The 26446-nt window shown below is 39.4% G+C and overlaps 3 protein-coding genes and 1 pseudogene across 7 annotated transcripts; 3 read left to right on the top strand and 1 right to left on the bottom strand.

The window, feature by feature from the left end:
* Window positions 1-891: 891 nt before the first annotated feature.
* LOC148066235 (cyclin-A1-like) lies at window positions 892-5693 on the top strand (annotated as a pseudogene). Its single transcript, XR_015713316.1, has 8 exons — window positions 892-992; window positions 2083-2485; window positions 3341-3456; window positions 3532-3758; window positions 4652-4856; window positions 4923-5036; window positions 5100-5233; window positions 5309-5693. The product of XR_015713316.1 is annotated as a cyclin-A1-like (transcript).
* Window positions 5694-6302: 609 nt separating this feature from the next.
* On the top strand, window positions 6303-14262 carry LOC148066234 (spartin-like). 3 transcript variants are annotated; one of them, XM_087807949.1, is made up of 8 exons: window positions 6303-6444; window positions 8051-8783; window positions 9613-9807; window positions 10795-10927; window positions 11001-11195; window positions 12116-12277; window positions 13265-13355; window positions 13801-14262. In XM_087807949.1, exons 2-8 carry the CDS (start codon window positions 8058-8060, stop codon window positions 14021-14023), a joined length of 1725 nt encoding a protein of 574 aa, XP_087664075.1. In that variant the 5' UTR covers window positions 6303-6444; window positions 8051-8057; the 3' UTR covers window positions 14024-14262. The 3 variants fall into 3 exon arrangements, with proteins under 3 accessions (XP_087664075.1, XP_087664077.1, XP_087664076.1); XM_087807951.1 differs by having other exon boundaries at window positions 13633-13947; XM_087807950.1 differs by having other exon boundaries at window positions 13482-13947.
* A 949-nt stretch (window positions 14263-15211) lies between these two features.
* On the top strand, window positions 15212-18467 carry nhp2 (NHP2 ribonucleoprotein homolog (yeast)). Its single transcript, XM_087807687.1, has 4 exons — window positions 15212-15470; window positions 16350-16419; window positions 16495-16600; window positions 18149-18467. The coding sequence occupies exons 1-4, from the start codon at window positions 15314-15316 to the stop codon at window positions 18272-18274; spliced, it is 459 nt and encodes a 152-aa protein (XP_087663813.1). The 5' UTR covers window positions 15212-15313; the 3' UTR covers window positions 18275-18467.
* On the bottom strand, window positions 18462-26409 carry LOC148066232 (lymphocyte cytosolic protein 2-like). 2 transcript variants are annotated; one of them, XM_087807684.1, is made up of 19 exons: window positions 26242-26409; window positions 26095-26157; window positions 23083-23129; window positions 22960-23025; window positions 22852-22883; window positions 22758-22792; window positions 21219-21384; window positions 21083-21153; window positions 20876-21023; window positions 20789-20811; window positions 20697-20716; window positions 20001-20054; window positions 19928-19946; window positions 19862-19871; window positions 19736-19802; window positions 19597-19681; window positions 18906-18980; window positions 18700-18849; window positions 18462-18639 (listed from the first exon to the last, which is right to left on the bottom strand). In XM_087807684.1, the coding sequence occupies exons 1-19, from the start codon at window positions 26311-26313 to the stop codon at window positions 18481-18483; spliced, it is 1362 nt and encodes a 453-aa protein (XP_087663810.1). In that variant the 5' UTR covers window positions 26314-26409; the 3' UTR covers window positions 18462-18480. The 2 variants fall into 2 exon arrangements, with proteins under 2 accessions (XP_087663810.1, XP_087663812.1); XM_087807686.1 differs by having other exon boundaries at window positions 22758-22789.
* Between the last annotated feature and the right edge of the window lie 37 nt (window positions 26410-26446).

Below are 26446 nucleotides of genomic sequence, written 5' to 3'. Positions count from 1 at the left end.
CATTACACCTACTTTAACTCAACTACAGTGTACATCATCTGCAACTCAGAGAACATTTGTAGCTGCTTAAAACTATTTTATTAACATTAGAATAATATTAAAAATGATTTTCACTGCTATTCCAGTAGTGTATTAAAGCACCCGCATTACCCATAGATATTTATTCAGTCAAACATTCTGTTTTTAACTTTGACATTTAAAAAACAATAACAACGCATTTGTGTTGCTTCGTTTTTCATTTAAAAATGGAAACGATAAAAACAGAATTCAGATTAAATTAAACGAGTTCAATAAGGTACAAATAGAAGATTAAATGCATAAACCAGCCATATTTGACAAGATGGTTGAAATATGATGATTTAATTATCAATTCCTGCAAAAGTCTACATTCCAATATTAAATATTAATATGAAATCCTTCCGTTTTAAATGACGTGAAACATATTAGTTGGATGACAGCGTAAGCCTTTTTTTTAATTGATGTAGCAAAATTAATAAACAAATTAATAATTAACTGACCAACGTGAAATAAATCCTTTAATCTAAAACACTTGAAATGATTATAAATATTTTATAAATAATTTCTACCATTAAACCACTTTAAAAAAACACGTTTTATTTTAAGTGAAATTCACAAAACAGGTAAATAAATAAACGTGAGTATCACTTATATTTAATTATTCCACGCGTTGATGTAACTTCAGGTTGGACTCGTGCTCAAAATAGTTTCTAAACGAGAGAAAACGTTTTTAAAAACTCTCGATGATCTCGTTTGCATGACAAGCGGCGACATGATGGGCGGTCACGTGATCAGCCGTTGGTCAACGGTCGATAAATGAACGAGAACGTCCCTCAGGTTTCATAGTCAAGCTTCACGAGGAGGAGAAACTTCTGCTCGATCTCCGCCGAGTTTCTCCAGGAAAGGACATCATCCCAGTTTATTCTGGACAGTTTCGCTTCTTACCTGCGTCCAGTTCGACAGATCGACTCAAGGTAAGGATGCTGAGCCTCGACAGGAGATTTAAAAACTATAAACTGTGAACATCTGCGTTTGATTTATGATACATTTTATATCGTTTTATTTCGGTGGCAGAGGTGAGTAAAGAGCATATGTGATATAAACCATAACTCTGGTTCATTTAACGATCAACATTTTGTTTTTTAACCAAAGAATCTTAACAGAACAAAAACAAATAGTGAGGAATTATTTTCTTGTTTCTGTAGAAGTTACAAACAATTCCCAAAATAAATATTGTGATTTATTTTAATGTAGACAAGACACTGAAACAAAAAACGACAACAAAACGTTTCACATTTTATTTATTGAATGAGCTTTGGGTTAGACTGGGAAAGAACGAACTTTCAGTAAATAGTATTGCAGTGAACAGTAATACAAATAATTTACGATTAGGACGCAAATATGTACAAACTAGTAAACACAGTTACAAACAAAATGACTCTGAAACACATTTACAAACTTGTGATTAACAATAATATATGTGATAAATGTGACCATCATAAATGTATACTATACATAAAGTATTTATAATATAATAATTATAAAATAATCAACCATTGCCATTCATTTAATTATTATATTTTGTGTTGTACTTTCTAGTGTTACAATACAGAGGAAATACATTGAATATATAAATAGTGCATAGAAATATATAAATAGATGAATGAACAGTTTCACCAATGAATGTGATTATTTGACTTAAAGTTCATAATATATTAAAATAAACCAATAAAAATGTATTTTAAGGAAGAAAAGAGGGCTTGTAAAACACATTTTATAAACATTTTAATAACTATTTTTTATTAACTATTTAATTATTTCAACTGAGTTATATATGTACAGCATATGTTGAATTTAGAGCTACTAACAAAACTGGAGCCAAACTGACCTGAGAGTCTCACCTGGGATTAGCACATGAATACCTCAGCGACGTGTTCCCAGAGCAGAGTTTGTTTTGATTGACTTACAAATGTTCACCACCTGATCTTCCTTGAGATGGTTTGAATTAACTACAAACTCTGTTGACACGTTTGCATTAAAATTGTGTTTTTTTGTCGTTCACAGATGTATCTCAGCTCCAGCTTCGACAAAGAGAACCTGCCCCCTTCAGGCAAATCCGAGTCACTGCAGGTACAGAGGGGCAATCAGAGGACAGTTCTAGGGTTGTTGTCAGAATCTCCCTGAGTCAGGTAGGAGAGTCAGAGAGTTGGATCACACTCGTGATGATGGTTGGATCCTAACGTCTCGTTGTGTCTTCAACAGGACAGTCAATGCTCCAGAAGCAGCTCCACCACAGACTGCTCCTCAGACCTCTTCTTCTTCAGCTCTCCCAGCTCCTGCGGCGAACACGTCCACGTCGAGGACGCCTGTGAAGTGATTCTGTCTCCGACCGGAGATGAGGTTGACATGTACATGGAGGCTGTGGAGACGCCGGACATCAGAGATCTTCGGTACCTGCTCGAGCTCGGTGAGTGATCAGCTGTGGGCTTAAAATAACGTGCCGTGAAAACACATTTACAAACACACATAATAATATATACCTCACTCAACAATGAGTGAGTTTGAGAATACCAAAACACATTTTCAAACTCACTAATTAAATTTACAAAAGCTTAAACACATTTAAAAATTCCCAAAACACAATTAAAAACACTCAAACTCATTTTCAAACACACAAAACTTTATAACAAATCAAATGCTGAAACAGATTTACAAATTCATAAAATAGTTTAAAAAAAAAGTTACAAATGCTAAAACACAAAAATTACTGACCTTTGTTTTTTTTTACAAATTTTCAAAGGATGATACAAATCGCAAAATCCCTAAACACGCTTACAGACAATTTTACAAACGCTGAATCACATTTACAAATTCACAATCAAACACATTTACAAACTATTAAAAACGTTTACTAACTCTCCAACAAATCGAACCATCAAACACATTTACAAATTCACAAAACACAATTACAAACAATCAAACACATTTACAAACTATGAAAAACGTTTACTAACTCTCCAACAAATCGAACCATCAAACACATTTACAAATTCACAAAACACAATTACAAACAATCAAACACATTTACAAACTATTAAAAACGTTTACTAACTCTCCAACAAATCGAACCATCAAACACATTTACAAATTCACAAAAAAACAATTACAAACAATCAAACACATTTACAGACTCTGAAAAACATTCACTAACTCTCCAACAAATCGAACCATAAAACACAAAAAACATTTAAAAACTCCCAAAACAAAATAACAAATTCATAAAATTAATCTTTTTAGACCTAATCATAGTTTTGTTTTTTAGGTTCAGAACAGGATTCTTCTATGTCTGAACTGGAGGATGACGAGGATGCAGAGGAGAGAGTCTCTCGGGCATCTCACTATTCTCAGGACATCTACTTGAACCTGAGACAAAGAGAGGTGAGATTAAAACTCTCTGCTTGAACTTCTTCAAGTCTTGATTGTCTCTATAATATTTTCTTCTTCCTGCTCCAGGATAAGTTCCGGTCCAAACCAAACTACTTCGATAACCACCCTCAGCTCACCACCGACATGAGGGTGGTCCTGGTGGACTGGCTGGCCGAGGTGGCGTCCGAGTTCCAGCTGAGCTCAGAAACCCTTCACCTCGCCGTGAACTACGTGGATCGCTTCCTCTCCTGCACCAGGATCGTGAAGCGCAACCGCCTGCAGCTGATCGGAACGGCCGCTCTGCTCATCGCCGCGTACGTTTGTGAAAACACTCTACAGCTAAATGTGGACAAAACTGAAACTGCGGTGATTGCTTCTGATGATAAGGTTCCAGGGTTGAGTCAGTACTTGGGTGACTAAGGTCATTCTGTCAAACTGAGCCTGAGAAACCTGGGTGTTGTATTTGACAAAGACATGTCTCTAGTTCAACACTTCAGAAAACTGACCAGAAACTGTTTCCTTCAACTGAGAAAAATCTCTAAAATTAGGAAAATGATGTCACAACACGATCAGGATCTTGTAATCCATGCGTTTGTGTCTTTTCGCCTGGACTATTGTAACAGGTTATTTTCATGTCTAAACAAGAAGGATCTGTCTCGCCTGCAGTTGATTCAAAACTCTGCAGTGAGAATTCTGACCCGCTCTAGTAGAAGAACTCACATTTCCCCGATCCTTAAAACTCTTCACTGGCTATCAGTTTCTTTCAGGATCAACTTTAAAATTCTGGTTCTTACTTTCAGAGCTATTCATGGTCAGGCTCCTCCTTACATCACTGATCTGATCCAGCCTTACACCCCAGCTCGGGCTCTGAGGTCTGTGAATCAGAATCTACTGATGGTTCCTGAACACGGTTCAGGACCAGAGGAGAGAAATCCTTCCAGGCTGTTGCTCCTAAGCTTTGGAACGATCTTTAAGAAACGACTCCTTTAAGAAACATCTTAAGACGTTTTTTGTTTGTTCAGGCTTTTCCTTGATTTTCTGGAACTCCTGTTGTATTATCAGTTTAAGGCATATACTTTAAAGTATATACTTTATTGAATATTGTTTTGATTGTTTAAGCGCTTTTGGACCCTGGTCTGGAAAAGCGTTATATAAATAAAAATGTACTTACTTACACATGCTTTTATTAACGCTCTGTCTCCTGTAGGAAATACGAAGACGTGTTCCCGCCAAAGATGCACGACTGTGTCTACATCACAGACAACACCTACACCACCCTCGACCTGGCCCGGATGGAGCGAGCCCTCCTTCTTATCCTCAATTTCACCCTGTCGGCTCCGACCGTGCACAGATTCCTGCACCTCTACCTGTCGGTGGTACCGGTCAGCACGACCACACAGTACCTGGCTCAGGTGAGTTAATGGACTCTTAGTAGTGCAGACAGATCATCTAATGAATGTTTCGTATCTTTTTCCCAGTACATTGCAGAGCTGAGTCTGCTGGAGAACGATTTCTACATCAAGCACAACCCGTCCCTGGTGGCCGTGGGAGCGTACGTCATCGCCAACTACACCATCAACAGTCTACTCTGGGTACGTCGATCTTCGCCACAAATGTTCGACGGCGCTGTTAACTCTTTTTTCTTTTTTCTGTAGCCGGATGAGTTGGAGCATTTCACCAACTACACCATGGAGGCCATCGCTAACTGCGTGGCCGACCTCTACCAGGTCTACGTCCACGCTCACAGTCGCCCCCAACAGATCATTCGGAAAAAGTACAGCAGTACCAGGTAAGCGTGAGAGAATTATCACAAGCGTGTTCGCTATAGGACCATCATTTTTAATCATTTAATCTTGTCTTGTAGGTTTTGCAACGTCGGCACAATCCCCCCGCCGATCTTCTCCGCCAACTTCTGGTTCTCCTTCTTCTGAACAGCTTGCCAGAAGCATGAATTTTAAAAGAAAGATAAGCTTTTTTACGCTAAAACAAGCCACAAGTTCTAGCATTAGCCTGAGGTTTTATATTATTATTATAGTGTATGCTCTATCTCAAAGAACTATTTTGGAAAAAGTACAAAAAGTTTTTATTATTATTATTTTTTCCATGTTCTGTTGGGTAGTCCTGCAGGAATATGAACTGTCTGGTGTAGCGTTGAAGACATCCATTCCCCCACCAGAAGAGTGAATGTAGCCGAAGTGCCTTCATTGTGCAGCTAAGAATTAACTTCAGCAGTATTTTGTACAGGGGTTGATAATCTTGCTTGTATTGACTGAACCCAAGATTGAGAAGAGGAAGACACAATGTTTGTGTACTTGTGACAAATGATTTTGTGCATCACTCGAAAATATTTGTATATATATATATATATGTTTGCACACAAGTTTGCGCTATTTTTTTGTGGTCAACATGTTTTTATATTTTCTTGTACACCAAGTATATTTTGTTGTTAAGAATATGGAGATAATGCGAAATTTAAATGTAACACAAATCACATTATTTACATATTTATACGCAGTGAAAATGTCAAATTAAAAAAGTATGCAAAACCGATTAAAGTCTTAAATGTCAAATTAAAAAAGTATGCAAAACCGATTAAAGTCTTAAATGTATATAATAAATGTATTCAGTTTTTAAAGTTTTTACAGTCATTTAAAGTCTTGTAATCACTTATTGAACTTGTACTTAAAAGATCTTTCGAGGTGCTCTGACACTACAAATACTACGATTTACAAAAAACTCTGGATTATGTAAGTATCGCCCGATTTTTAAATTCCTTTACCACAGCCACAGGTACACAGACTCTTATTTTGAAAAGATATGAACCGGAAGCTTCTCACTGACAGGTAGATGAGGAAGACAACAGATTCAAAACCGAGATTTCTGTCTGCGTAAACATTTTTTTTTCTTGTATCGACGATCTATTTTAAAATAAATGAGGCATCGTTTTATTTGTCGAGTTAATATTTATGGTTTTTTAAGGTGAACTTTTTATTTATCCAGGTAAGTGTTATTTTTATTTCTCTGACACGACTTGTCAAAGACATTTATCTGTCACTGATGTTTGGTATAAATGTCTAACTTTAGGCGTCAGAAATCAAACTACAAAAGTGATTTTGTTTAACTCAAGTAGGTCTTGATATTCAGGTTTAACTAGATGCTTTCTCTGCTCAGTCACAAACTCTGAAGTTTTTATTTATTACCTATTTTATTTAGGTCATATTTAAATATGTGAAATGACTTCCGGGAAATTTGCATTCGATTAAAAAAAGCGTTGACTAATACAGAAAAACAATGATTTAAAAACCTTACAACTGAAAAAATGATTTTAAAAAATGAAAAATCCCTCAAGGAATGTTTTAATAAAGCGATAGATTTTATCTTCGTACACATTTTCAACATGTTCATTATTTATTAATCATTTGTCGGTGAAATGTTTTTTTTAGTCACACTGACTTATATAATTTTACTTAACTTATTTTAACCATAGTTCTCTGTTATTAATCTTCAACCATGTATCGTTTATAACTAACTTAATTAATTAACTAATTATTCAAAACATTTATTTTCCTGTTATGAAAATGAAATATTGTTTAATTTAGTTCTTCTTACGAATGTCGATAACTGCATATATCTTGAATCTTGAATCAGTGTTTGTACTTGTGTATCATAATTTCGCAAATGCAAATTGCAAAATGCAAATTGTTTATCAGAATCTTACAGAGGCTACACCCAAAGTTGAGTCCACAGTGTGTGTAAGACTCTGACACAAATTTGCAAATTAGGAAACACATTTACAAAGTCTGAGTTTACTTGTGCATTGTGTTGAGTTTAAATGTGTTTTATAGTATTCAAATTTTCATCATAATCTTAACCCATGTGTTATCTCAGGGTCAAAGTGAAAACAAATGTGTTTGTAGTAGGATTACCACAAAAATATTTATTGTTGGGCCTTGGGGTCACCTTGACCCTGAGATAAGACAAGGGATAAAGAAAGGGAGACCACACCTAGAGCCACATTGAGGTTAATTCAGCGATTTGTTATCCTCCCTTTCTGCAAGATTCTGACACACATTTGCAAACTCTGAGTTTGTAAATTTGTTTAGGAGTTTAAATGTATCATTTTTTGTTTTTTTAAAACGATCTTGTAAAATTTAAAATAAGCTTTAGAATCTGAAACAAATTTAGAACCTCTGTATTTGTAAATTTGTTTCAGAGTGTGTACTTGTGTATTGTGGTGATTTTGTTGATGTTTCTTTGTAGTTTGGTTTGTTTGATATTAAAGTTGAATGATTATCTTACATTCAAAGATACTATAACCAGAGCCATGTTCAGGTTCAGTCAACGATGGGTTCTTCTACCTTTCTGCAAGTTTCTGACGCAGATGTGCAAATTCGTAAACACAGTTACAAACTCACAACAAAATGACACATTTACAAACTTGTGAGTTTGTTTTGTGATTTTCTAAATGTTTTTACCGATGTGTAAATATGGAGCAGAATCTTACAGAAATAAGGCCAAAAAGTCGTGTTCTTGACGTTGTGTCATAATCACTTTCTGACGCACATTTGCACAATTAGAAACACATTTACATTTTTCTTCTGTCTAGAGTCAATATGTTGGAGCCTGCGGAGATACAGCTGGTCAAGGACCAGTACAAGTTGGCGTACCACTCGCTCAGTCGTGGGCTGACAGCGGAGGAGGCTGGTCAACAATCCAAGGCCCTGGAGTTCTACAGAAAGGGTCTTCTTCACCTGCAACAGGGGATCGAGGTGCCCACCAGGGGCGAGAGGCACCACGGACCGGTCTGGGACACGGCCCGCCAGCTGCAGCAGAGGATGCAGACCACCCTGAGCACCGTGAGCCTGCACGTCACCGACTTGCACGGCTGTCCGCTCACGCCAGGGAGTCAAAAGGGTAAACTGTTGAGAGATTTGCCTCCTGACTTCCACCCGGTCCCGCCCCCTCACCCAAAGCCTCCACAAAGCCCCCTCCGCTCGCCCCCTAGCAGACCTCCTCCCCCCTGCAGACCGACCGCCGCGGCCTCAGCATCATCACCCACCATGTCCAAACCAGGCGACCACCCTCCTGCGTATTCCCCCCTGCCCACCAACGGACACGCCAGCTTGGACTTGAGTCTGGCCAACCATGGGAGGAAGACGAGCGGCAGGACGGGCGAGTACGGCAACGAGCTGCAGTTCATCTCCTCAGGTGTGCAGTTGTTTTTCGTGGCCCCGAGCGGACAGGTGAGCTCGCTGACGTACCCGGGCTACCTCCGGATCATCGCCTTCGACGCGCAGCATCAGGACGTCTCCTCCGGGAGTCCTCCTGCCTTCCTGGATGTAAGTACCGAGCTAAAAAACAAGTTGTTTGCACTTTATTATGAATAAAAAGTAGGGGTCATATTGATCATGACTGGTGCAGAAAGTCAGGAGTTGAGGTTCGATGAAACCTCAGTCTCTACAAAGGCTGTATTTTGCTGCTGTGTGTTGGACAAATGTATGAGCCTTTGTGTCGCCGCACAACAGTCCTATTAACAGATGACTCTGCCATTCTGTTGTCAGGGGGCGAGGGCGGGGGGGTACCAGGGTTTGACTGTGCCACCTTATTTGATAGAAAAATCCAAACTTTTTCTAACTAAAAGCGCAGCTGATGTTGTTACTCACTAGGATTGTGAGAAAATACTGTATCGATATTCAGGCTCTGGATTGATTTTTTATTTTATTTCATGGCTTTATGATTTATTATTTACAATTCACACTCACTTTTTCAGTGTTTGTTCATTTGTGTGTTTTATGAAAACCCTCTGGCTACTAGATGGCAGCAGTTATTACACCACTACAGCTAAAGTAGCAATGAAATTCTGCCAGATCACTGGGCGGACTGAGAACAAGAGGATACAGTCGACTCCAGCAGCGTTTCAAGCTGATGTTTGGACATATTTGGGTTTTAAAACAAATAAAAGCAGTTACTATTTCGTCAAGAGTCATGTGGTCTGTAAATTCTGCAACACCAGAGTCGAGTACTCGACAATACTACACATATATCATTGTTACTACAGTATCGCAATTTACCGCAATATATTGTATTATTGACACTGACATCGTGATACGTATCGAATGGCCAGATTATACACTTCCCCATTACTCTCCTTATATTCTCTGGTTCTAGGTGTGTAACTGGTGGTACCCACTGACAGCGGAGACTCCGGTGCTGCTGGCGAACTCCGGCATCTACATGTTTCCAGACGCCCTGGCAGGTGCCACGGGGTCTTACGTGGGCATCGTTCTGTCTTCCGAGTTGCCCGACGCTGAAAAAGACATGTTCAAGGACCTCATGGCTCAGCTGACCGAATTCAGGATCCAGGTGATTATCATGTAACGTCAGGTAGAGTCAGAAGCATCTTTAGTATTTACTATTAAACTGAAGCCGAATGATTCATGTTCTTATCACACCTGCAGTGTGTTCTATGGTGTCAGTACACAATAAAAGAACAAAACACTCAAAATAAGCAATAGAATAAAATAACCAAGTACCAAGGCAGCCATTATTAGACAAAATAACAAACAAAAAGGAAAGTTTTTGTCAGAAAATTAAACATGTTAATGTTTTATTTGAATAAAACAAATATCAAATATTGTCTGAAATATTGTACTTAATGGAATTTCCTCTGGGACGCCCAGCATGATACTAAAATATATAAAAATATAAATAAAAATGAAAAAATTTAAGAAAAGATTATACATATATAATAAACATGTAATAAATAGGAAGAGAAATAAATAAATAAAACGCCTACATACTTCATTTTCTTCATAGACAATAAAACCCCTTTATCCTTAAAATGGTAGTGAGACAAAACAAAAGTGGAAAAATGCTACAATTGTGAAAACACAAGGAAAACTTGAAATTATAATACATTATGAGTCACTGAGCAGGGATGCATTAAAGTAAAAGAGATAATGTTGTTTATTATTAAATTTGTCACTTTGTAGGTGAAGTTTTCAATTGAAAAAAAACGGAATATTCTATATATTCATGATTTATTCAAACTTTAATCTTCTATAGGATTAGAAATAGATCAAAATAAAGCTTTACTCGTGTTTGTGTAAAGCGAGCAACTAAAATAAACCCTTCCTGTCAGTGGAAAACACTGATGCATAGTTCAAAACCAGTTCTTTGTGTTTCAGTCCGGACACACCCATTCATGTAATTATTTTTAGAATGTTTAGCTTGAAAACCTTTCCTTCTTCTTGATGACGTCAGTCGCTCACAGTGTGACTCACACAGTCATGCATGGTCTGGCTACACCTTTAAGTCGGATTGATGAGTGGTATTTGTTTTTTTTGACAGGGCCCCGATGGGTCAGAGGTCACCTGCCTCAGTGAGAAAGTTCCCCTCGGTCCCCTGACAGAAGAAAACGCATGGAAACAAAAACCACTGCTCCCTGGATGGAGTGAGAAAATGGGACATGGAATCATGTCTGGTGCGTTTAAGAAATACATCCAGCAGATGGCGCCATTACGATCTCACGTTTATTACACGTATTTTCTCTTCAGGAGCCACAAGGCTCAGCGAAGGGCTCCTCAAAGGCGCTGAAGCCACAGAGAGAGCCATCCACAAGAGTGGCTTCAAAATCCGACAGCGCATGACACCTGAAGAAAAGCCCACGGAAGTCAGTCCTCACGTCCACAGAAGCCTGAACGCGGCTAAAACGGCCACTGGGGGCGCTTTGAAAGTCAGCAAGTATTTAGGTGGGACTTTGATTTGTTCTATTGATTTTTTATGATTAAATTAAACTTTATAAAATATTAGTCTTGACTGCAGGCATTAAACAGTCTTATTATTTTGTGAAAATATACCCATAATCATAAATTAATAAATTATTTATTATAAATAGTTAATAAATAGGAAGTGAATCATATAATTTAACATGTTGACGCAAGCAAAAAGATAAACAACACAATCACACTCATGCTTACTGTTAGGGGTTTTTGTGTTCCGAGGAACCGACCCCTCCCCAGCCTCGTTCGTGGTGGAATGAAGGACAGACACATGGATGAGTTTAAGAAAAATGCTCGTTTAGTGAATTATGCAAAAGTCAGAGACAAACTTACGTGCACACGGGCGCTAGCAAGCAGAGAGATCTATCGCAGACGTCTTCGGATGCCAGAACGCAAAGATCAGACAAAATGGTGGATCTTTATAGTAGAATATTCAGGTTAACGCCTCTAGTCAAATGTGAATGTAGGATTGGTCAGTAACTGTAAACACTTGATTCTAAGATGGCCGTCGCACGTGATCGTAGTGGAAATTTACCAAAGTTGTTTTCTTATCGAATCTGTTCCCAGCGACTTGTGTCCTTCAGAGTGAATTCTCAGACAGGTGTCCAGACTTCCTGGAATCTGGAATTGTTTAATCTTTCTGTGTGTGTGAGGCTTTCTGACCTCGGCCTTTGAGTTGTGAACCTGAGTTTAGTTTAAGTGAATGCACTGCAAGACAATGATTATTTAATATGAATTAAATATGTAAGATTATCAGTTAATCAAGTGACTATTTGAAATGTGTGTTAAATCTAGATGATTGATTACAGTAAAGTTGTCATTTCCTTACATTACCAAAAGCCTAATGGTTCTGTCTCCTCAAATTGAAATTGTTTTTGAAAATATTTCAGTGACTGGACTCAGCAATGCAATGGGACATGCAGCAGAGAAACTGGCGCCACATGTCAAGAAACACGGCGCTAAACTCGTACCAGAGTCCCTGAAGACGAGGAAGGAGGGCGAACCTTCCAATGTGGATGGAGCGAAATTTGTGGCCTCTTCCAGCGTGCATGGTATCTACGGAAGTGTTTGCTTTTTAAAATGACTGATAACGTATCAAAAATCTTTGAACGCGACCTTAAACATTTTACTACTCAGTTTAAGTTTTTTTCACATTTCTTTTTAAACAAAAATGAGAAACATTACTTTTTCATACTCAAACATGGGTGTCAGACTCAATCAAACATGGGGACAGAATATAAAGGGCAACTAATGTGTTGATTTAAGTGTCTCTTAAATAGATGTTGGACTCTATTGTACTCATCACTATGTGTTTCTTTGTACAACACTCTCTTTTCATTGAAAAATTTACATTAGAGAATGTGCTTAAGCCCCGCCCACACACACTTGATTTTTCTGTAGATTAAATCTTGTTTACCATAACCACACCCCCTCTGATGTAATTAGGTTAGGTTAGGTAGAGCTTTATTTAACTAAATTGTTTTTTTCCAATTAGCCACAGCAATACAGCAATTATTCATAAAAATAAAGTAAGAACAGCAACAAAGAGAAATAAAGAGAAAGAACAAGATGATACAATCAATAAGTCTAAAGGTTGTGACCGTGCGTCATTAATCCTGGAAGTCTCCACCTCTAAGGGACTTGTTGTATAAACAAAGCGGGGTGTGATTACAGCTGACCGGTGGAGGAGTGAAGCCATTATTACGTCATAGTGGACTCGACTCTCGTAAACTCTCGTCCGCCGAGATTGTGACAAAGACGAAAAAAAGAATTCTAATGGTTTAGGTGCATTACAAGAAGCAACAGTTTTCACAGAATATTGCTCTTTTGATCACTTTTGGAGGCAAATTTTCGACTGAAAACGAAGGATTGTTTACTGTATATATTGGTGTAAAAGTACATCACACCTTTTTTCAAATTCCCTGTATTTGTGGATGTTATCTCCGGTGAGGGAGGATAGTGTTAGAAAAGACTGAGAAAAGACTTTTACTGATGATTACAAGGTTTTAATTATAGTAACAGTGATTATCCCAAAACAGGGTTCTCTGCAGTTTGGTCAAGTCTGGAGAATGGAGCCAAACTTGTGGGTAAAAGTATTGCAGCAGAGACGGTCGACAGCGTAACTTTCAAGTAAGTTGATTATTATCTTCTTCATTATGTCTCAATCTTTTCTCTTCAATTGCTGTTAAGGGTTTCTTTTTTTTCCCTAAACTTGGCTGTCTTCTTCTCTCTGTTTTTCTTGCTTTTTCCTTCCAGATTCTGGGGCTTAGAGAAACTGTTAAACATGTACAAAAACAAGTGACCTTCTGGGGAGCGCTGATCTAACAGTCTTATGTGATTGATTCATACTTTTGGTTGATTTTTTTTTTTTGTAATGCGTGCGCTGAATGTTTGTCTTTCTCTGCAGCTGGCGTCTGTGTCTCAGTGGTGGTTGATCATACTCACTGTAACTATGCCTATCCTACGGTACAAAATCTAATAAAACGCTTTCATTGGTGCTTCTTTTACGGCGTCCTCTGCGTGACACTAACCGACACATCAATGTATTTCAAACTGACATACGTTCCTGGTGAAGGTACGGCGCCGACGCGGGCAAAGCTACCGACACTGGCCTACAGTCGGCCATCAATGTCGGTGCGACTGCATTTAATATCGATAATCTGGGGATCAAAGCCATCCTGAAGACTGGAGGCAAGCAAATGGCCAAAGCCATGGTCAAGAGCCCAGACGACGAGAAGAAAGACGGGCCACAAAAACAGAATGAAGAGAAAAACAAAGAGGAGGGAGAGAAGAAATGATAGATTTACAAGAAGCACTTTTTTGTCTGATAATCAGGGCCAGTCTTGATGTTTATATGTTTAAAACAATGTTGTTGTGAAGGTTCGAGTGTTTGTTTATTCGTTTCCTCATGGTTACTAAGGGGTGCAAATGACTGTAAAGTCTATATTTATATACAAGTCTCTGAATGTCTGTGTGTAATGTTTTTGTTTCCTTTGTTATTTATGTTAATGAATAAATGCAAAAACATTATCCAACATGTGCGAGAAATAAGATATATTTCGATTCACATTCACCTCATATTGTTCTGTATCTCCTTTGCTTTTAAACTTTGTTGATTATTCGAGTTCAAGTAAGTTGATTGACACTTTGATGTGATCAGATAAAACATTTAGAGTGAGGGAGAAAAGAAGGGTATTCTAGTTTTGGTCTGTAAAAAGACACTCTGCAAATAAAACTTACTTACTTTCCTTCATAAATTAACAGAATAATTATTTAATTCTGATGTAATTTTAATAATGTAATACATTATTAGTTATTTTTTAACTAGTCTGTATTTATATTCAAAACTCTTTCGGGTCTCTTTTTTTTTAGATTCAAACTTTTTAGTAGAAACCTTTTAACCAATTGACCACTCGACAGATATAATGTGTATGTATAAAAATAAAAGAAATGTTGAGACGCAGATATAATATTTATTATTTAATTCACATTTTCATATTTTGCATGTATAGATGCCAGTGAGCTTAATAACTTAAGTTAAGTGAAGAGACGCTATTTAGACTTTATTTTGATTTATTTAATATTTTTCGGACTGAAAAGTTGTCAAGGTGACGTCATCTACGTGCGCTGGAGTGTGTGCGGACGGTGCGTGGATAGTACGTGTGGCTGAACCTGACTGTTCGAACCTGTCAAGTTTAGAAACATTAATAGTGCTAAGACGAATAAAGTACCAAACAAAAATTATCAATCTTAAAAGAATGGTTTAAAAAAAAAAAATCTACCCACAGTAATGATGGCGGTCGTGCATCTCAATCCAACGCAAAGTTATTGCTGTTATATGACTTGTCATTTTATTTCTAAAGTTTATAGAATATTTTCTTGAAAGAAAAGTTTATATTTCTACAGTTTCATCTCTTTTTAAACCAGCAGACGAAAAAAAAAAAAGTATCCTTTAATTGTCCAGTGATATGTGCCGTAGTGACGTCACACGCCCTGCGACCAAAACGCTTCCACAGGCGAGTCTTAGCACGTGCTCTAGTTTACCTCTCCACACTCGGCCACACGTTCTGTGTTTAAACGGACAAGAAATGGGCAAAACAAAGAAGGAGAAGACCTCGGTTGAAGAGGAGGACGCCGGAGAGACGACCCTGCCTCTGGAGTCTGTCCCCCCGAAGCTGAACCAGATCAGTGACCCACTGGCCCCCAAAAAACTGAGCAAGAAGCTCTACAAGTGCGTCAAGAAAGGTAGGATCCGGTTAAATTCTTACAACCGTGAGTTAAGATTATATCTAAACTACAACGTCTGTTCGTCCGATGATGTCCAACTATTTAAAGGCAAAAATGCTAAAGAAAACATTTTTATTTTTGCTAAACAAACATTTAGCTCTTAACATTTAGGACATTTAAAACAACACAATACATTCCTATAATAACTTCTTTGTTGCCTTTATTTTTTTTAGTCTTTTTTTTTTTTTTAAATCTAATATCAAGCAATTTTCCCCAATCTTTTATTTTCACTATAAATATTACTTTACTTAAGTCTATTAGAGGCAATAAATATTCACCAAACTGACAAAGTCTGTGGACAAAGGGCCTCAAACAAACTATTGTCAAATTTAGAGACCCTTTTAAAAATATAATAATATTGTAAGTTTCCACATGATGTTGGACAACATGTGGTCCACATAAATACAAAGGGTCACATTGGGCCCCCAGGTATGATATGGACCATAGTTGCCACTAGGGGGGGTGTGTGTATTTGCAATAATCTGGTGATATAATGGTTATCACAATACAGGATCAATGATACGATATATTGTAATACTGTAGTAACAACAATATATTTGTAGTATTGTTGATAACAATATTTATAGACCACATGACTTTTGTTGTCTTAACTACTTTAATTGTAAGAAATGTGTAAATAGTTGCATTTTAATTGAAAATGTAAGAAGTCGAATTATTATCTTATAAACAGATTGAATTGAAATGTAAACCATAAAATAATTAGGGTTAAAAAATAAGTACTGTTTAATATCAACAATGTACTATGCGAAACAAAATGCTATTCATCACTGTATCAATAATTTCTAACACCTAGTTACCATTTGTTTGTAATCTCAGCCGCTGTAGGGAAGAACATCCGGAGAGGCGTGAAGGAGGTTCAGAAGTTCATCAACAAAGGAGAGCGAGGGTGAGTGTAAATGTCTTCATGTTGATTCAACTGAGTCGCAGCAAGTCTCACTCTTCATGACTTCACTTGTTGCAGTGTGGTGGTGATGGCCGGCGACATTCTGCCCATCGAAGTGTACTGCCACCTGCCAGTCATGTGTGAGGATAGGAACATTCCATACGTCTACGTGCCCTCCAAAGCGGTAGGTCGTGATGAAGTGACGCTGTCAAAGCCATGTTGCTAACGTTAACTTTTTGCTGATGCTAACCTTCCATTTGATATTTTTATACCTCACTTTTTGGGAAGTGACAAACATCCTGTTTCGCTAACAGAACGTGCCCCTTGCGTTCTCTTGCTGCTAATAGACTGTGACGCTAACGTCCTCTTGGAGCTAACAGTCTGTGCCCCCAACAGCCCGTGCCCCCAGCGTTCTATTGCCGCTAACAGTCCTTGCCCCCAGCGTTCTCTTACCGCTAACAGCCCGTGCCGCTAACAGACAGTGCCCCCACTGTTTTCTTGACGCTAACAGCCCGTGCCGCTAACAGCCCGTGCCCCCAGCGTTCTATTGCCGCTAACAGACTGTGACGCTAACATCCTCTTGGAGCTAACAGTCCGTGCCAACAGCCCGTGCCCCCAGCGTTCTATTGCCGCTAACAGCCCGTGCCGCTAATAGCCCGTGCCCCCAGCGTTCTATTGCCGCTAACTGCCCGTGCCGCTAACAGTCCTTGCCCCCAGCGTTCTCTTACCGCTAACAGCCCGTGCCGCTAACACAGTGCCCCCACCGTTTTCTTGACGCTAACAGCCCGTGCCGCTAACAGCCCGTGCCCCCAGCGTTCTATTGCCGCTAACATCCTCTTGGAGCTAACAGTCCGTGCCAACAGCCCGTGCCCCCAGCGTTCTATTGCCGCTAACAGCCCGTGCCAACAGCCCGTGCCCCCAGCGTTCTATTGCCGCTAACAGCCCATGCCGCTAATAGCCCGTGCCCCCAGCGTTCTATTGCCGCTAACTGCCCGTGCCGCTAACAGTCCTTGCCCCCAGCGTTCTATTGCCGCTAACAGACTGTGACGCTAACATCCTCTTGGAGCTAACAGTCCGTGCCAACAGCCCGTGCCCCCAGCGTTCTATTGCCGCTAACAGCCCGTGCCGCTAATAGCCCGTGCCCCCAGCGTTCTATTGCCGCTAACTGCCCGTGCCGCTAACAGTCCTTGCCCCCAGCGTTCTCTTACCGCTAACAGCCCGTGCCGCTAACAGACAGTGCCCCCACCGTTTTCTTGACGCTAACAGCCCGTGCCGCAAACAGCCCGTGCCCCCAGCGTTCTATTGGCGCTAACAGACTGTGACGCTAACATCCTCTTGGAGCTAACAGTCCGTGCCAACAGCCCGTGCCCCCAGCGTTCTATTGCCGCTAACAGCCCGTGCCGCTAACAGCCTGCGCACCCAGTGTTCTCTTGCCGCCAACGGCCCGTGCCGCTAACAGCCCGTGCACCCAGCGTTCTATTGCTGCTAACAGCCCGTGCCCCCAGCGTTCTATTGCCGCTAACTGCCCGTGCCGCTAACAGTCCTTGCCCCCAGCGTTCTCTTACCGCTAACAGCCCGTGCCACTAACAGACAGTGCCCCCACCGTTTTCTTGACGCTAACAGCCCGTGCCGCTAACAGCCCATGCCCCCAGTGTTTTCTTGACGCTAACAGTCCGTGCTAACGTTTCCTCGGTGCTAACGTTCTCTTGTTTGTAACTTTCTATGTTCGCAGGATCTCGGGTCGTCGGCGGGGTCCAAGCGGCCAACGTGTGTGATTCTGATCAAACCTCACGCAGACTATCAGGATGTGTACGACGAGTGTGTGGAACAGGTGACGGCTCTGCCCAAACCTCTGTGACACACCTGGACACTTGTTTGTTTTTTTTATTTGTGTTGATAAACGACTTTCTTCTCTGCATTACAACATTCAGACTTTTACTTTACCAGTTGCTACTGGTTCGAACAGAACTGTCTTCAGTCAGTTTACAATTTTTTTTCCTACAGAGAATTTGTTGCAGATGAAAGTAGGAAAATAAAACGTCAACTTTGAAGAGTGATCTGTGTTTATTGATAAGTTCGGCCCGTTTGAGTGACGGCGTGTCGTCCCGCCGGGTGTGACAGAACACACTGGTTCTGTTGGCCCGCACCGCGGTTCTTGGCGTCGATGAGAAGCAGAGGAGTCGTGGAGTAGTGCTGGATGATGTCACTGACGCTGGGGAACGTCTAAACACACGTCTGTCAACACCAGTTCAGACCAGTTCACTTCAGACCGTTGCTAGTTACCTCCTGGACCTTAAGTCCGGTTCCGAGCTGGAACATGTGGCCCTGAGCTCGTATCTGGATGTTGTAGACCTTGTTGTGATACAGAACCATGAGCGTGAAGGGCTGACTCGCCAGCTTCTTGGTGCTGTCCCGGACCAGGAACGAGCCGTCCTGGGAACAGAAGCGGTGTTCAGGTTCATGGCACGAGTCACTTCCACGTCTGTTACCTTGTTGACGTCTCGCAAATGTCCTTCAGCTACTATTCTGCTTAATATTCCGACGTACCAGCGGCTGTCCAGGTCCTGAACAGAGTTTGTGTGGTTGTATATATACAGGTATATATATATACAGGTATATCTATGAAAGTATTTACATTTCAAATGTTAAAGCTTTGAATTTATTTAATTAAAAATTGTTTTAAGTATAGATTCTTTAACAAAAAACATTTAAATCCATTATATCTATATTAAGAGGTTGGATTAGTTTTTATTTAATTCAGTTATTTGTATATTGAATGGTGGGATAAGAAAAGGTAATAAACTTAATTTCATATTAGAGTTAATTAAATTTCAAATTGAATTGTTTTTATTCATGGCCTTTAAAGTAGAATACAGTGGTATAAGTACCAAGCTACTTGGCCAATCCAGTGAGGCGAAGACTATCATGTGACTTTGTGACACATGATCAAGTAACTCGGTACTCTATTGGTTTTGTCTGGTGGAACTATTCTATCAACATTTTAAACAAGTATTTAATATACATCAGTTTTATTTGAGTAATTGGAAATTAAATATAAAACCGTTTAACCTTTTTTTTTTATTCCATCACCCTTAGAATATATTATATATTAAATTCAGTGATTCCAAAAAACAAGTAACATTTAAAATGTTATCAAATATTGACACTGATTCCAAATACCTGAGCTCCAGTGTTCACCTGCTGGCTCGTGGCTCGACGTCCCGACACTTCACCGGGCACAGGAGAAGCAGCTTTGACAGGTAAACTGTTGAGGACAAGTTGAGCGACTCGTGGCTCGAATGAAGGTCGTGACCTTTACCTGTTTCCCTGGCTGAGGACTTCAGCAGGGCGGCAGCGCGGCGGCGGGAAGGTGCTTCGTTTGCTCGCTAACCGTGACATGACATGTTACGTCCATTCATCTGAGTGACACTGAAGTAGAACTCACCGTTTTGTACCTGTGAGAAACAATCCTTCATCATCGTTATCGTCATCACTGGAGTCTCTCACTCACCTGTCGATCCTCTTCATACCTGGAAGAAACGAGAGTTAGATTTCACTCAAGCACCAGCAGCAGAGCCACTCACCCTCCGGTCCAAGCTTTGTTGTGAGGCTGAAGACCAGGAAGTTCCATTTGAGCCCTGAGGACCAGAGACCTTCATCATCAGTTCTTGCAAAATTCAACATCTGTCGTCTGACTTCATTTATGGGACATTTTTTCAAACTTTTTTTGTTCAAATGGTTCGTCAAGACATCAACTGTGGTTTTCACAGCTTTTTTTTCTAGTTTCCTGGATGGTTATTTTTGGTATTTAGTTTTTCTGCATTTTCCCTCATTTAAAAAATTGAGCATTTGTTCACAACTTTTTGATGAAATAAAGCCGTTTTTATCGTGATTTGAGACATTTTTTTTAAATTATTGTAAAGAATATTTGTCCTCACATTTTCTGGACCTGATCTCTGCTTTAGCTAAAAAAAAATCCATTTTAGAGGATAATTTGTTTTAAATCTATTACAATTAAAAGTTAAAATTATTATAATTATTTTTTAAATCACATTTCTGAGATTTCACTAACATTTGTTTGTGCTCACACAGTCTTTGGTTTGTATGGCATTAAGGGATGTTCATTTTTCAGGAATTCTTTTTTTCCAACTTTTTGAAGTGAAAGAATGTCGCGGTTATTCTATTTCTATTTATCTTTTCTTTGTGTTCACATGTTTTTCATGTGTCATTTATCCCATTTCTTAGAGACGTAATTTGAAATTGTAAAAACTGTGCCTCACCTGTTGGAGCCTCTGCGCGGCTGCAAGAGAGAAACAAAAGTGACCATTGAGGAGAGACGTGTGATGTCAACAAACTACTGGAAGTGACTTACCTCGGCAGTCTTAATACGGGCACCTAAGAGGAAAAAACACTTGATACACAAGCGAAACAGCGTCGTCATGACAACAAACAGTCTTACCCGATAAAGCCGACGGTGCAGGTTCCCGGCCTGGTTTTTTATCACGGAATATCTGCGGCTTCTCCAGACCGGACGGAATTTCGGGTCTGACGCGAGACGGTGCTTGCAGATTACGCACATGTGGGGGCGCCTCTCTCCTGGAGTCCCTCTGAAAACAAGACACGTGTGAATGACCTCGCTGACCTCCTGCGACACAGTCAGACTCACAGTTAGGGAATGAGTGGGGGGTCGGGGCAGAACATCGGGGGGTTTGGCCGAGGCTTGGTGGTCCTGCTTGTCTACGTGAGGATCACACAAGTTTCATCACTTCATCCGTCCGTTACCATGGTTACCACCAAACTACCGCTGTAAATGCCGGTGCCCAACTTGGCGCCACTTCCTACGCGCAGATGGTTCAGATCCTCGCAAAGTTCCGTGGGCGGGTCCTCGTAATGTTCCTCAATGTCGTCCTCGCTGCTGTTGGGATCCACGTAGTCGTTCTCGTCGCTGCTCGAGTCCCCGACGTCGTCCTGCAGACACAGACCAAGGTCATTCTGGAAACCTTCAGTGTCAATTTTTAAATATGTGTTGAAAAGTGTAGCGGAAGTTTGAAGAGTCAAGAGTCTGGTTCTACTCAAGGTTTCTTCCTGTTAAAAGGAAGGTTTTCCTCTGTTCGCCCCCGTTCACGGTTTTTCTCTTCTCTTATAAGATGTAGTTTAAAAAGTAATAACTCTGTTTTTATTTGTTACTTAGAAAAATAAATGAAATAAAAAGTAGTTTTTTTCATTTTTAAAACAACATCTTCTCCATGAAGCTCCAACATTTTCAACAAAAAAAGCTAAATTAATTAAACTACGCATTAATATATGAATAACAATAAATACATGACATCTTGTTTTATTTATGTCAAACAAAGTTGCTATTTCTGTGTTTTCTCATTACTTTAATCATACATTTCTATTTCTTTAGTTTTTCTTCAATCTAAATCTAAAAAAAGTTTCTTATTTTAATATTGTAACTATTTGTACATTTAATTATCTAGTTTCTAATGTTGAACTTGTTGAAAAAATATAAATCATTTTCATATTTCCACATTTCATCTAAAAATGTTGTTGCCAATATATAAACCAAGTGCATCCGTCCGATGAAGTGGTAAGAAAACTTAAACAGACCAAAGCAATCGATGCCTGAAACTTCAGGACCAAACCTGTCAATGTTGCTCTAAACTATTGATTTATTTTATTATTAGGACATTTATGATGCTCTTGGTTCTAAACTATCTTTCTTTCCAATACAATGTTTAATTCTTTGCAAAAGAAAGAAATAACACGTTGTTCTTAGAATTTTATAAACCACACCATATCAATTGCAAGTTCAAAGACAACAGGAGCCAAGGTCTCTAGCAGACAAGTTTCCAAGCTTTTTGATCTATTTACTTTTAACACATGGAACATACAAACGGTTACAATTAATCTTTGAATAATAATAATAATAAACGGTTAACTCTACCTATTTAGACTTAGATTGTATCATCTTGTTATTTCTCTTTATTTCTCTTTGTTCTTATTTTATTTTGATTTATTTTTTATGAAAAATTGCTGTATTTTCTGTGGCTATTGGGAAAAAACAATTTCCTAAAGGAGACCTCCTGAAGGATCAATAAAGTTTTACCTTACCTTACCTTACCTAACTAACTCTAACAACCTTAGCTAGTGGCTAACAGTGCTAGCTGCAGTGAAGTGAAATTATATATTTTGATGAGTAAATTCTGTATATCTACAATTAAATAACACATATCATGACATAAACATGTTTAACAAACTAAACGTGTTCCTCTGATGCAGTAAAAATTTGCACATACACAAAAAAAACCTCATGTTAAAATAAAAAAGTTATGACTTACAAACTCGTCGTCTGCCCAGCCCAGGCTGTGTTCTGCTGGAAAGCAAGAGAGGACATGTCAGTTTGATTGTCCGAGGGGTTCAGACCGGTCTCACCTGGGTCCAGGTACTTCATCGGGGCGGGACTCCTGGTCAGCAGGAGACACACAAACTCAGAACGTGTGTCGACAACACTAACACAACGTGACATTTGAAAATAAAAACCTTCTGGGGAAGAATCTTCTCGACTGGTCCTTCCGGCTGATCTCGGTGCTGATCTTGCAGATTAACCTGCACAGACACACAGCCGTTGCCATGGAAACAAGGACAGACGACATGGACACTTACGGAGTGCAGAGCTTGGGAAACTTTTGGAGATCGTTTTCACTCAGATCCTGAAGGAGAAAACAACCTGCATCACAACTGTGTGGACGGACAGAAGAAATAATAACCATGGATTTAAGAAGACAATATTGTTATTGACAAGCTTCAAGATATTTATGAAGATAACTTTAAAAAGGTTTTTAAAAAAGGGTGATTTTTAAAATGACTAATTTCCCCTCAAAAATATTTGAATGAATATTGAGAAAATATTTTGTGAAAAAGGTTATTTTATACCACGTTGATATTAATGGTTTCTTAAGTCTGGAGAACGTGTTTACGAGTCAGCTCTGTGATTATCTCCATGACAACGATTAATTTGAGGTTTTTCAGTCCGGTTTTGAGGGAACACACAACACAGATACCGCCCTGGTAAAAGTTAGTAACATCCTGCTAATGACCACTGATCAGGGCCGTGTTTCAGTTCTAGTTCTTCTAGATCTCAGTGCATTTGACACTGTTGACACCAAATACTTCGGCAGAGGTTAAAAACTGCTCTAAACTGGTTCAAATCCTACCTAACAGATGGAAAGCACTATGTACATGTCAACCACCTCTCATCAACACACACTAAGGTCAGCTATGGTATCCCACAAGGTTCTGTTCTTGGTCCAATCCTATTCACAATCTATATGCTCCCACTAGGGGACTTGATCAGAAGACACTCTATAAACTTTCACTGTTATGCTGATGACACCCAACTCTACTTGTCCATGAAGCCAGATGAAAGAAATCAGCTAACACAACTACAGTCCTGTATTACAGATATAGTCCTGGATGACCAAAAACTTAATTTTACTGAACTCGGACAAAACTGAGGTGTTACTAGTTGGTCCACAACATCTCAGACACTCGTTAACTAATGATCTAGCTTTCCAGGATGGACTTGCTCCTGCTACTAGCACCACTGTAAAGAATCTGGGTATGTGCTTTGACAAGGACATTTAACTCACACATAAAACAAATCTCACGGACCAATTACTTCCACCTTCACATCCTTTGGACGCTGCTGAGAAACTCATCCATGCTTTTGTTACCTTCAGGCTGGACAATTGTAACTCTCTTCTGTCAGGATGTCCAAAAAAAGTCTCTCAGAACTCTTCAGCTCATTCAGAACTATGCACCAACATACATTCAAGATCTAATCCAAACTTATCAACCCTCCTTACGATCCCTAAACTCGATCTATTAGTTATACTACAAATCTCTAAATATAGATTTGGAGCCAGGACCTTCAGTTTTTAAGCCCCTCTACTGTGAAAACAACTACTGGCTTCAGTCCGGATGACAGACACCCTCTCTATGTTTAAAAACCTTAAACTTCTCTTAAAACCTTACTTTTCAAAAAGCCTATAATTATGACTGACTCGGGCTCTGCCTGAATCACCACTGCGTCATCGGATCCAGAGCTATCCAGCACCTCCATGGACTCTTCTATACTCTGCAGTCGGTCACAGCAGGAGGCTGTCAACAATGAGTCTGGTTCTACTCGTGGTTTCTGCCTTCTAAAAGGAAGTTTTTCCTCAGCCACGCCACTCTGTTATTTTCTCATTGTTGTGTTGCTGGATCTGTTTTTCCTTTCTCCACTATAGTCTTACTTCAACTGAGATAACTTTGTGATATGATAAGACATTTGAATTGAATTGAATTAAATACTTTATTGACATGTTTGGATTCACTTTTGTTAATCCTTTTTTTGTACTGATGTTTAATTTTCTTTTTTTTGCTTTTGGCTTGACGGTCGCTCACAACAGTCACAGTATATTATGTGGCCCCTGAGAAAATGTAATGGCACACTCCTTTCTAAAAACCTCTTCAGTGCACAAGACACAGCAATAGAAGGCACGTCTGAGGGCACAACTGGTGGGCGAGGGGATCCACAGGGTCTCGGGCTTAAACAACTTCCTGGTTGAGAGTCGACTGCTGATTCACTTACATCTTATGAAAAAATTAACTTGTCGTGTGACTGTATATTTTTAAGTGGTTCATCTGATTAATCCGTCACCACGGCAACACAAGATGGGCTTTGTATTGGAAAGGATCTTGAGATACCATACTATTCACGATATAGCAAAGATATGATATATTGCAATGTATTTTGATACTGTACAAAGAAGGGGATATATTTATATCAAATCTCCAGGTGCCTGACTCTGGATTTTACAGAGCACATGACTCTTGACAAAATCGTATCTGTTTTCATTTGTTTTGAAACCAAAATGTTGCTCAGCAAACAAATTTTTTTTAATCTCTGGAAAACTTTAAGGTTTTTATTTCAGGTAAAACTCAAGCTGCAAGTTCTGATCTCTTCTTTTTTGGACTAAAAATAAAAGTAGGTTTCAATTTAATAGTTTTTTAATTGATGCTGGTTTGATACTTTACTACCATTACTTCTTACTACTCTAAGAGCTACTTAACATTAATTCTCTTTAATTTACCATTTCAAAAGTAAAATAAGTTTTAATTTACTTGGTTCAAACGTTTTGATGTACATCAACAACTTATTTGTTACTTTTACTTAAAAACTCCCCCCCAAACGATTAACTGTTGACTTGTGTGGGTGTGTATTGCCAGTAATCTCTTAAAAGGATATGCATCATCATACAGGGGAAACAATACGACGTATTTAGATATTGTAGAGTATGAAGTATTTTCCGAGTACTTGACTATGGTGTTGCGGAATTTACAGTCCACAAAGTCATAACTGTTTTCATTTGTTTTAGAACCAGAATATGTTCAAACATCAGCCTTAAAAGCTGCTGGAGTCGACTGTATCCTCTCATCCTCAATCATTGCAGGGACTGCATTGTTGCTTTACCTGCAAAAGACCCAACGACTGCTGGCATCTAAAGGCCGGACATTACATCTCAAAACAAAAATAAACAAAACAAAATCTGTGACTATTTCCATTAATTGTCTTTTAAAATATCAATAAGGTTAGCGTAAAAAAAAAAACAGGATGTTGGGGGTTCAACTGACCAGGAATCGGCTCCCACTGATGGAGTTCTTGACGACGACCGTGTCGCATCCGGTGAGGTTCATCTGAGAGAAGAGAGTTCATCGTCTATTTGTGGATTCTGGACTCCGAGTCCGCGGTGCGAACACGCCGCAGCGAAAGTGACTCACCTGTCTCAGGTAGTGGGCGAGCTCCATGGGGCTCCAGCCGCTCACCTCTGACCTCGACGGCGTTCGGCTCATGGTCAAACTCCGTATCTCTACTTGAAACTGTGACCAGAAAAACCGACTTGTCGTTGTTTCTTCTTCCTGTTTCTGTATCACAGCTTTACTCCGGAAAAGGAAACACTCAACCCCCCTCCTCCTCAGTCCGCCT

This window comes from Callionymus lyra, chromosome 14 (genome assembly GCF_982586985.1).
Source record: "Callionymus lyra chromosome 14, fCalLyr1.hap1.1, whole genome shotgun sequence".
Taxonomy (NCBI): domain Eukaryota; kingdom Metazoa; phylum Chordata; class Actinopteri; order Syngnathiformes; family Callionymidae; genus Callionymus; species Callionymus lyra.
This window is presented reverse-complemented; position numbering and strand designations above follow the sequence as displayed.

Bases quoted from the DNA above. Each gene is read 5' to 3' on its own strand.
- LOC148066232 (XM_087807684.1), bottom strand. From the start codon at position 26,313: ATGAGCCGAACGCCGTCGAGGTCAGAGGTGAGCGGCTGGAGCCCCATG. The intron at 23,026-23,082 runs GTAAGTGTCCAT...GTGTCTGTGCAG, and splicing joins TTTCCCAAGCTCTGCACTCC to GTTAATCTGCAAGATCAGCA. The intron at 20,717-20,788 runs GTAAGTCACTTC...TCTCTCTTGCAG, and splicing joins CCCGTATTAAGACTGCCGAG to CCGCGCAGAGGCTCCAACAG.
- LOC148066234 (XM_087807949.1), top strand. From the start codon at position 8,058: ATGTTGGAGCCTGCGGAGATACAGCTGGTCAAGGACCAGTACAAGTTG. The intron at 10,928-11,000 runs GTGCGTTTAAGA...TTTTCTCTTCAG, and splicing joins GGGACATGGAATCATGTCTG to GAGCCACAAGGCTCAGCGAA. The intron at 11,196-12,115 runs GTGGGACTTTGA...AAAATATTTCAG, and splicing joins GAAAGTCAGCAAGTATTTAG to TGACTGGACTCAGCAATGCA.
- nhp2 (XM_087807687.1), top strand. From the start codon at position 15,314: ATGGGCAAAACAAAGAAGGAGAAGACCTCGGTTGAAGAGGAGGACGCC. The intron at 16,420-16,494 runs GTGAGTGTAAAT...CACTTGTTGCAG, and splicing joins ATCAACAAAGGAGAGCGAGG to TGTGGTGGTGATGGCCGGCG. The intron at 16,601-18,148 runs GTAGGTCGTGAT...CTATGTTCGCAG, and splicing joins TCTACGTGCCCTCCAAAGCG to GATCTCGGGTCGTCGGCGGG.